Consider the following 10,197-nt stretch of genomic DNA (forward strand, 5'->3'; position numbering starts at 1 on the left):
CTGCATGGTCAAATCCGTGATCTTTACACTTGCGCTTGCCTTCCAAGTTCCCCTGGACAAAAACGTCTGCCAAATGACAGGAAAGTACAAAACAAAGTCTCTGGAGGTGTGCTGATATACATTTACTAAATGTCACTCTGCTTGGTGCATACAGTGCTCAACCGGCACAGCCAGTGACATTCTGTCTTTTACAGGGGGCAGATCGTTGGAGACTGAATGTTGCTGTCATGTTGTTATTCCAAATTACCGCAGGATGTCGCTCTTCTCCCTGTTCTGCTAATGTTTTGGTATTCACGATATTACTGGGGAACGCACGTGGCTTCTTGGGAGAACGTTACAATATCTATTGAATATATTTAAAGTATGGACGTTTATTCATTTGGGAAATAATCAGTGAGCCAAGACTTAACAATAAGTACCTAAAAGTATTTGTTTTGTGGTAAGTATGTATGTGGTAACATAACACTGTATATTGATAATAGTTGGTTTCATATACTCTCAGTAACAGAGTCATCTCAAGTGTAAAGGGTACGAGGCAATTTCGGCCTTGGTACCAAGACGTTAAACCTGGATCATAACGTATTACGTTTTAATCGTACGTTTCCACTGATGTCCTGTGTCTGCCTGGGTCACAGAGCGAATAGGACAGGTCTGGAAGTTTCTGAATTATCGCGCAATTTGGGAAAGTGTCGCGAGATTTAGTCCGACCAGCGGACGATAGGAGCAGCTGTGGGTGCAGCTAGCAGGCTGCATCTGGAAGGAAGCGGAAATAAAATATAGAATTTTAAAAGAAAGGGATAGATAATAGCCATAGAGGCTCATATACACACGCTAAAAGCAAGATATAAGGTTTAGGTGCAGCAAACCCGAGAGTCTAACCTGAACTATTCCTACTAAGCAAAAGGGTGAGTTGTTGCCTTGTTTACATTCGCTAGCTAGCTAACACTGCTTCCTAACGTCAGTCAGCGAACGTTAGCGAGCTAGCTTGTAGAGGAAAATGTTTTTGTCGTTTCTCGGCTTGAAGGCCTCCTTGTCTCGGTTTTTTTGAAGAAGCTAGCGTCTGTTCAGACTTAAGTATTATTAGTTTTTAAAAAAGCAGATTAAAGCGTCGCTAGAGCTAAATGACAAAAGTATCTTGCACTATGTAACAAGAGTGTATGTTGAGAACAGAGAGGTCCACGTTGATAAATCACACAGTCAAGCTAGCCACCCAGCCAACCTGGCACTGGGAACTTGGGTCACTAAAGCTGCCTGTTGGCGGTTCGGAGCTATCTAACGTTAGCCAAAAATAAATAATCATCTCCGTCTTCGATGACATCCACATCATTGTTTACCAAATTGGAAAAACCTTAGCGTTGAGGTGATTGCTATCAGAATTTAGGGTTTACTTTGGTCAGCTAGCTAACGTTAACTAGCAATTTAGGTACGTTCATAAGATACTTTTACTAGCAGTCGACTTTACTTGAATTAACGCTAGCCATTAACTTGAAGTTAGAACTAGAACTAACTACCAAGAATAGTGTGATTTCGGACCTGTAAACGTGTGTAAAACCCGTGAGTTGGATAGCTAGCTACACAATACAGCTTGTTAGCATAACAACAGAATAATCTAGAAAAGAACTCTGTAGCTAGCTAGTTCCAAGTTAGCTACGGCTCATTAGAGTGAATGATGATAGACAAGTCTAAGTTATTCGTTTTGGCGAAATTAGATTGACTGTTTATATAACTTTTATTTGCTTTCTGGCTGTAAAATAAAATAACGTTAGCTAACAGTGCAGCTGATTGTGACTTGTTTAGAACGGCGGAAAAACGGTAGGCTATGTAGCCAATTTTTTCTGACGTTAGCTAGCTAATGTTAACGTTATACGCTTTCACCACTTCAAACACTGTCCCGTGCCTTTCTTCAGAACCCTCCGTTTTAACATGACATCTGGAACAGAACCCAAGGACGCGTTGATGCTCTATTGGAAACACTTAATTACATAGAGCTATCTATTGCCAAGCCGAAAATATTAATCTGTCGTTAATACATTAATCCCTTTAACGTCTGAGGGAACGACTAGCTAGCATCTGGAAAATGGGTAGCTACCTTATGAGATATTTTGCCAGTGTCAGGTCGGAGACAATGGCCGAAACAACTATGCTGTGTTTAGAATGGTTTGTCGACTTAAATATTTAGGTATCTGTAAGTAGTAACAAAATATAGACTTTCTTCTGTATTTGAGTTGTTTGCTACGTCTAACGCAACATATGGCGGAACCCCTGTTTGTACACCTATATTCTTTTAAAGAAGACATCAGAAGTTGAGTTTTTGCTGGAATATCTTTTTCTCACTGGGGTTCGAGTGTACAGCTCTGGAAAAATTGAGACAACATTTATTTTTCACTTTCACAGTTTCTGGTATGTGTTTATAAAATCTAACTTGATATTCTTTCATAAACTATTGACCACATTTGATATTAACACACAAATATTGTCATTCAAATCATGTAGGCCCCATTTACTGAAAATAGCGAGTGGTCAAAATACTAAAAGCACAACGTTGTTGTAAATTATATAATGTAAACTAAACAAGGTTATAACACTAAATAAATATTTAAAAAACAACGGTGTCTTCGTTTAGGAAGGGTTGAACAAAATATGAGGTGGTCTCTTAATTTTTTCAAGAGCTGTAGGTTTAAATACAAGATTTCTTACGTGAGCTCTAATAATGTTGCTAGTTCCTAAATGCTAATATTCCAAGCTGTCAAATACTGTTCGATTATTGCATGAAGGATTGGCTGTTTAAATGTGGTTGGCTTTGTGTTTTTCTTTGCCGTCTCATTGGACAAAGGCACCTTTTCCTCTTCTGATTGGGTATTCTGTGTGCAAACTCGGCTAGATACTAGAAATGTCTGCCGTATCATTTCCTTCCTCTTTTGAAGCGCATTACCTTTCAATGCCAGGCGTTTGTCGAGGCGCGGTCCATCAAAGTTTTACATCTACTTTTGTAGCTTGTGATTTATGAAGCCTGGGTTTATTTATGAAGATTCTTTTTTTATTTTCAGGTACCTGATTGCAACCGTTATATGAGGATCTAGCCGCCGAGGAACGGCTTGCCGACGGGAGGAAGGACTCTGAGAAAACGACCGTGGGATTCTGGATTTGTTGTTGCTACTTTTTATATAGCGTCTTCGTCTCCGCTCACCAAGGAATAAACCGCTGCACAACACTGTACGCATTCCCAGTACCTGTTCCACAGAGGCGCGCAGGTGTTCAAAATCCCACACTATGGAGGCCATTGCCAAATACGATTTTAAAGCAACTGCAGACGACGAGCTAAGTTTCAAACGTGGAGAAGTCCTAAAGGTAAATATTATTTCACGATTTAAGGAGAGGCAAACAAAAAAAGTGCCGAACCTATTCAAACTGTTTAGCGTATTCCTAATTTGTAAGCCGTTGGCTTTTCTTAACAATGTGTGTGCTCTTATCTCAGTAAGCCTGTGCTTCACGTGATTTAATTACGTCCATGCAATAAATGCCATGATGACGGTTATTGCTTGAAATGAAATTAACTGATGTTGATGACCCCGCTCCGTTTTTATTCTCTTGTCGGACACGCGGCGTTCAGAGTGCTTTAATGATTGTGCATGTAATTGATTCTCGTTTCCGTATCTAACAGTAGTCGCACAGCGTCGGGCTGTGTGGGGTGCACTTTGAAAGCTTGAATTGCATATAGTCACGCTGCTACTAAAACAGGACGGTACAATTTTTGGTGTCATCGGGGTGTTATTATTATTATGTGCAAGTCTTACAAGTGCATCCCGGTAGGCTGCTGTCCTAAAGTCTGAAATGGGCACAAGCTTCCTGCTTCAGAACAGTGTGACTGCGGAATTTAATAAAAACAGTTCCTTTTTTTATTTTTATCGTAGGTTTTCATTTCATTTGAACTTGCGCTATTGTAGTTTTTTTTTTTTTTTTTACTGAAATCTGACTTTCAGCTTCAGCTTTCAGCCCGACTGTGGTCCAAATAATGAACTTTTTGGAGCAAGTTGACGTTCAGATTTTGCCGCAGTGCATGTCTGCTTCTGGGCACGTTAAAGAAAGTGCTTGTCAGGTGGTTTCAAGGAAAGTTTCAAAGATCTTATCGCACGTCTAACGAAGGATGGTAACGCTTCCTTTTCAAAAGCTGTAAGGTTATTTACTTATTTTTTTAAAATTTCATTTTCACTCATTGTCATTCATCTTTTTAATAAAATCTGAAATGGCTGCAGTCTGTTAGAGGCTGTTGGAGGGGAGAACGCACAGTGTGTTTTTGTGTGCAGATGTGGGGGATTTGACTCCAGTCGGTTTCATCCCTGTAGTTGGATGTCTGGTGAACTGACAGTCGTAATGGTGACTATTATGAAGTAATCTGGTTTAAGAATGGCGGATTCCTCCTTGGTTTGCCTTCCGCACGATGGCCTGAGGCCCCGGGGATGGTGTTGGCCTCAGATGTAAACTTCACTGGCTGCCATTAACATCACAGATCTGCTTGCATGAGGTCAGCTGCAGGGTTCAGAACTAGCTGACCATTGCCAGAGACCATGTTTAGACAGTAACCACATATTCCGGTAAATGGGGGGGGGGCGGGCGTCCGCTTTGGGGCCGGAAACCACTCTGTCCCAGGCTGGAGGGGAGGCGGCTGACACCTGTACCGCCTCCAAACCGCTGAGATGGGTCAGGGTGCGCAGCGGCAGGGCTGAGGGCTGAGTTAGCCTGACCCTGTGCTCACACATCAGTGCGATTAACGCGTGCGTCGCTTTTAACACTGCGAAACGTACCGGTGAGAGGAGGGACATGGCATTTTGCACCGGTGCCACGGAATTGACTAAACTAAATAAAACTGAAAACTGAAGAACAGCTCTGCTCCACTTACGTCTCATTACATTACATTACTTTACAGGCATTTAGCGGACGCTCTTATCCAGGGCGACTTACACAACCTTATACACAGCATTTACACTGCATCCATTTACACACCTGGACATATGCTAAAGCAATGCAGGTTAAGTACCTTGCTCAAAGGTACCCTTTGAATCGAACCTGTGACCTGTAAGTTACAAGAGCAGTTCCTTACCCATTATCATTATGCTACACTGCTGCTACACGGCCTGCCAGTCTGTGCTGGTGCCCGGCGCTCCGCAAAACCAGCAGCATCTTCCCATGGCAACCAGCTTAGCGCTGCTCTCCGTTTGGAGCAAATGCGGATGCTGGATTTCACCTTCATAGTGCCATAGAAACCCATGCGTATTATAAAAACGCTGATTCTGTTTATCTGCACCCTATTCCAGGAAGTGATGTCATGGCCAACAGTGCTGTCGCTAGGGCCTGGAGTTAACTCATGCATATCTGGCTTGGTGAAGGCCTGGAGGCTGAAAGGTTGTTTGTAAAATAGTTTAATAAGTGGGAGCAATGAAGAGGAGTTCATCAATATCCCCCCCCCCCCCCCCCCACACACACACACACCAAGAAAAAAAACACACACACACACAGAAAGTGGCATGTTTGAGGCTGTGAATTCAAAAGGGAAAAAACTTTATTACTTTTCGCACAGACAGCGCACTAAAAGCACAAAATCACTTTATTATCCGGGTGAGCGGGGGTGGGGATGGTGACTGGGGGAGGAGCTTATGCTCATGTGATACTGATGTAAGCTGATGTTCAGACCTCAGTTCATTTTTTTTAAACATTGCGAAACGAAGCGGAAGTTCCCCTATTTTTTTCTTGGCCGGAAATAAACCTTTTAATTTTTTCAGGTTTGCGCTTGACAGAGCTACAAATATTTTTGTGTTTAAGAGGAAGAGACAGATTCTCTCGATCTGAAATGAACCTTAAAAAAGGCGTTTGACAGAGCTGCAAATCCGCCTCTAGGCACGTGACATTTTTCCAAGAACTGAGGTCACTGCATCAGCAGCCCCAGAAGAGTCTAATTTAACCCAGAAAGGGGAAGAGCCGGGCCTCAGCTCTGCCCACTTCTGTGGAAGATGTGCGGGAAGTGTGCTTCTGACCTCGCCTGCGTGCGCTGAGGAGAAGAGTAGCCCGTTGCGTCGCTCGGTGAGCACTGTGATGAGAGCAGAAGTGTGTTTTCAGAGGAAATGGTTAAGGCGTGCTCTCTCTGGGTTTCCCTGGTGCGGCTGCAGCAGAAGTGCCTCTGCGGTGCGCTCACCCTGCTGGGGGGCTGGGGGTTTGGGGGCGCCCCGGATTGGACGGGGCGGGTTTAGGGGGACTGGGTGGGTCAGACCAGCCTTTGTGGACCTGGCTGTCGTGTTTTTATTAGCGGTGGCCTACAGCAAACGGTACAGAAACGATTCGCCTGTTTCAGACCGCAACTAGTCGACAGTCTGGAATGTGTGTCATGCGGATCTGCCCCCCCCCCCCCCACTTTAAAAGCAGAGCGTGTGCTGTGGGTATCCTGCTGTGGGTATCCTGCCAGCTCTAACGCTCGTTCTGCAGGTCCAGAGCGTGTGCTGTGGGTGTCCTGCCAGCTCTAACGCTCGTTCTGCAGGTCCAGAGCAAAACTGCGGGGCTTCTACCTGCCGCTCGTTTCTCCCCCGCGGATGAAACGCGTTTTTTCTGACGTTGTGTTTGTCATGTGAAGCGGCGGCTGATGATTCGTTTTGCACGCTGGGCCGTTTGGAAGCGCTGCCTGTTTGAACAGATCCACCGCGCGCGTGTTTCCAGACGGGCCCGGCCGCCTGGGTCCGGGCTCACGGTACCGGCCCACACACACGTGGCGGTATCTCCAGGGTCGCCTCAGCTGTCCCGCTCATAACTGTGAGGAGAGGGACTGAGCTTTGGGGAACGGAGGCTGTCGTCATGGTTACGGACTCCATTGTGAGGTGGACAGTGAGGCGGTTCAGGGGAAGGCCTCTAAGGGCGGGGCTCAGAGGCCCGTGAGGCAGCCCCAGCTCTTTCATCCCCTGTGTTTTTACATTACATTACAGGCATTTAGCAGACGCTCTTATCCAGAGCAACTTACACAACTTTTACATAGCATTTTACATTGTATCCATTTATACAGCTGGATATATACTGAAGCAACTTCGGTTAAGTATCTTGCTCAAGGGTACAACGGCAGTGTCCTTACCCGGGAATCGAACCTGCGACCTTTCGGTTACAAGCCCAGTTCCTTACCCACTGTGCTACACTGCCGCCCTGTTTGGCTCACAGGTGCTCTTTGGCAGGTCTGCGTTCTGTTCATAGTCCATGTGAAGATGGGGTGTGTGCCGAAGCAGATCAGGTCGGCTGGTTCAGGTACAGCGACTGTACCCCCCTTCGGGGAATAAAACCCGCAACCTCTTGAGCTGCGGGCACAGCTCTCCTATATCACTACACGGCAGTGCTGCCCATAACGGTGAGATGGTGTTTGAGCACCCGTTTCCTCATTGCTCTCGCTCGCTGTTGGACCACCGCTGTCTTCTGCCTGTTCATCCATTTTTAAAGGGCCTGAGCTTTTTAAAAAAAAAAAAGTTTTTATTGCCTTTGCATCATCAGATTAATTTCTTTAAAATGTGAGCATTTGTGGTTTATCAAGTAATGCACAGTCCAGGCGGAGATGGGACTTGTCCATCGATACCTACGGCTCTTTCTGAATCAAATCTGCGTTTTACATTGTCTCGTACCGACCGTCTTCCTCCTCTTCGCCGCTGTAGAGCACTCCCTCACCACGCAGTGAATTATTTACGCTTTTAAAAGGAAGAAGTCTTTAAAGAGTGGCCACGCGCTGTGTCAGTCTGATTTCCGGGGTGTTCTGAGGGGGGAGTGTGAGTGGGTAATGTGAAGGACAGGGAGGCTGGTGAATGTTTTAAAGGCTCACATGTGTCCTCTCATCTGTGTGTGATATCAGCGTGTTTCTGCACAGCCTGGCTGTGGGGTACGCAGCATTGCTGGTTTACATAATGCATCTGGGTCAGTCTGGCGTAGGCAGCCTGTGCTCAGCCTGTCTGTAGTGCAGGCAGTGTGCAGAATGCCTGTGCTCAGCCTGTCTGTAGTGCAGACAGTATGCAGAACGCCTGTGCAGCCTGTGCTCAGCTTGTCTGTAGGGCAATCAGTGTGCAGAACGCCTGTGCAGCCTGTGCTCAGCCTGTCTGTAAGGCAGACAGTGTGCAGAACGCCTGTGCTGTGGGACTGTTAGACGCTTGCTGGGTTCTACCGCATAGCTCTCGGTTTATTCCTCCAGTTTGGGCTCTCTGTTTATGTGCTGTATGTCTGTTTGTGTCTGTCAGTGTGTCTGTCTGTGTGTGTGTATGTGTCTGTCTGTGTGTGTTTGTATGTGGTCAGTGATGTGAGTGTTTATTCACTGTGTGTGTGTGTGTGTGCATGTGCGTGTGCGTGTGCGTGTGCGTGTGCGGTGTGCGGTGTGCGGTGTGTGTGTGTGTGTGTGTGTGTGTGTTTTGAGAGAGAGAGATGGAGGGAGAAACAGTTTGTGTGAGCGTCAGAATTCAAGCCAGAATGCAGAGGCGGTGAGATCGAGGCACTTTGTGCCAAACACCGGCCCTCGGGTTGCCAGACAGACCAGCCCGTTACTGCTGAAGCTGATCTTTTAAAGCACCCCCCCCCCCCCCCCGACGCGAAGAATCCGCCTGTGCTAAAGTACGCGTTGCTTTAAAAAGCCAAGCACGCAGAAACGCCTGCGTTGCGACACGTTGGCTGCTTTTTGCTGACTCTGCAAAAAAAATAAATAAAATAAAGGGTAGATAATGCAGCCTGCATTCCTGCAACGCAGACAGGCTGAGGAGTCGCAGAGCCCGCGCTTGCTACATCGCGGCCGCTCCTCTCACAAGCTCATTTCAGTACTAATGGGGTATTTCATGGGAAATGGAGCCTGTTTGTTCTGCCTTTTTTTCCTCATCAGAGAGAGAGAATGGAGTGCAGCCCTGCAGTGCGCTCACACCACACAACCGGTTCTGCTGGTCAGAGAGCACGCTGACGTCGCTGTGCTCATCTCTTTTTTTTTTGGGACTGAAGGGCTTTTCCTGGGTGATGTTTTAGATGGTGAGCGGGGCATTGTCCCCAGTGATGTCACAAGAACAGGTCTGATATGATGGTGCACCGTACTACAGTGCTACTGCCACGCTGTGTGCTACAGGGGACTCCACTGATATAAGCTGAGTTTAAATATCGCGCTGAAAAAACAAGCCGTATCATAATGGCCATAATCATAACCATTTGTACCCTTATTTCTAGAACAAAAATATTTAAACTGGCTTACTATTATTAATATTATTATTGTAAGTAAGCAGGCACGAGCTCCACATTTTCGCGTTACGTTATAAGCGCTTACCTGCTGCATGTGTGTGAATTTAAGGCCCAGCCAGAAGACCCAGTCCCATCCCCAGCCTTTCTAGAGAGATGACTGACACGCTTATAACTGTTCATGTAACAGAAAAATCCCCATGTGACACGCTTGTAACTGTTCATGTAACAGAAAAATCCCCATCTGAGGGCAAGAGGAGCCAACTGCAACCAAAGTGCCCTTGTGGCACCGCAACGGATGTGACTGATATTTTAAATGTGCCAGTTTCACTCCTGCAGGCAAACCTGTACCCTGTGCGCTGTGTGTGTGTGTGTGTGTGTGCGCGCGTGTGTGAGCGTGCGTGCGTGCGTGCGTGCATGTGTGAGAGAGAGTGTGTGTGTGTGTGTGTAATGTGTGTGTGCGTGTGCACTGTGTGTGTGTGTGCGTGTGTGTGTGTAATGTGTGTGTGCGTGTGCGTGTGCGCTGTGTGGGTGCGTTTCTGTGCCCTCTGCTCGCTGTTCTCTCGTACAATGCACAACCCTGGAGTTCTGCAGCGATGAGCAGAAACCGCCAAGGGACATCCTGCCGCTGGGCCCCAGCATCCACTGGCGACGGCGCCATTCCTTAACCTCTGACCTCTGCTTACGCTCGTCTGTGGCATGTTGGCAGGGCGCTGTGAGGAAGCACGCTGTGGGGAAGCACGCTGTGGGGAAGTGCTCGTTCCTCAGCACGCTGTGGGGAAGCACGCTGTGGGGAAGTGCTCGTTCCTCAGCACGCTGTGAGGAAGCACGCTGTGGGGAAGCACGCTGTGGGGAAGTGCTCGTTCCTCAGCACGCTGTGGGGAAGCACGCTGTGGGGAAGTGCTCGTTCCTCAGCACGCTGTGGGGAAGCACGCTGTGGGGAAGCACGCTGTGGGGAAGCACGCATGGGACTTTCACGCT

General features: G+C 46.9%; 1 protein-coding gene across 2 annotated transcripts in view; it reads left to right on the plus strand.

The window, feature by feature from the left end:
- The first annotated feature begins 689 nt into the window (after positions 1-689).
- LOC118216848 (growth factor receptor-bound protein 2) overlaps positions 690-10,197 on the plus strand; it is a 29,720-nt gene continuing 20,212 nt past the window's right edge. Inside the window, exons 1-2 of one of the 2 annotated variants that reach the window (XM_035398414.1) lie at positions 690-905; positions 3,048-3,348. In XM_035398414.1, the coding sequence (XP_035254305.1) occupies positions 3,271-3,348 (78 nt within the window). In that variant the 5' untranslated portion in view covers positions 690-905; positions 3,048-3,270. Of the gene's footprint in view, positions 906-2,376; positions 2,401-3,047; positions 3,349-10,197 lie in introns of those variants that run through there. The other variant, XM_035398415.1, reaches the window with a different exon arrangement.

The sequence above is a fragment of the Anguilla anguilla genome, chromosome 17 (assembly GCF_013347855.1).
Source record: "Anguilla anguilla isolate fAngAng1 chromosome 17, fAngAng1.pri, whole genome shotgun sequence".
Taxonomy (NCBI): Eukaryota; Metazoa; Chordata; class Actinopteri; order Anguilliformes; family Anguillidae; genus Anguilla; species Anguilla anguilla.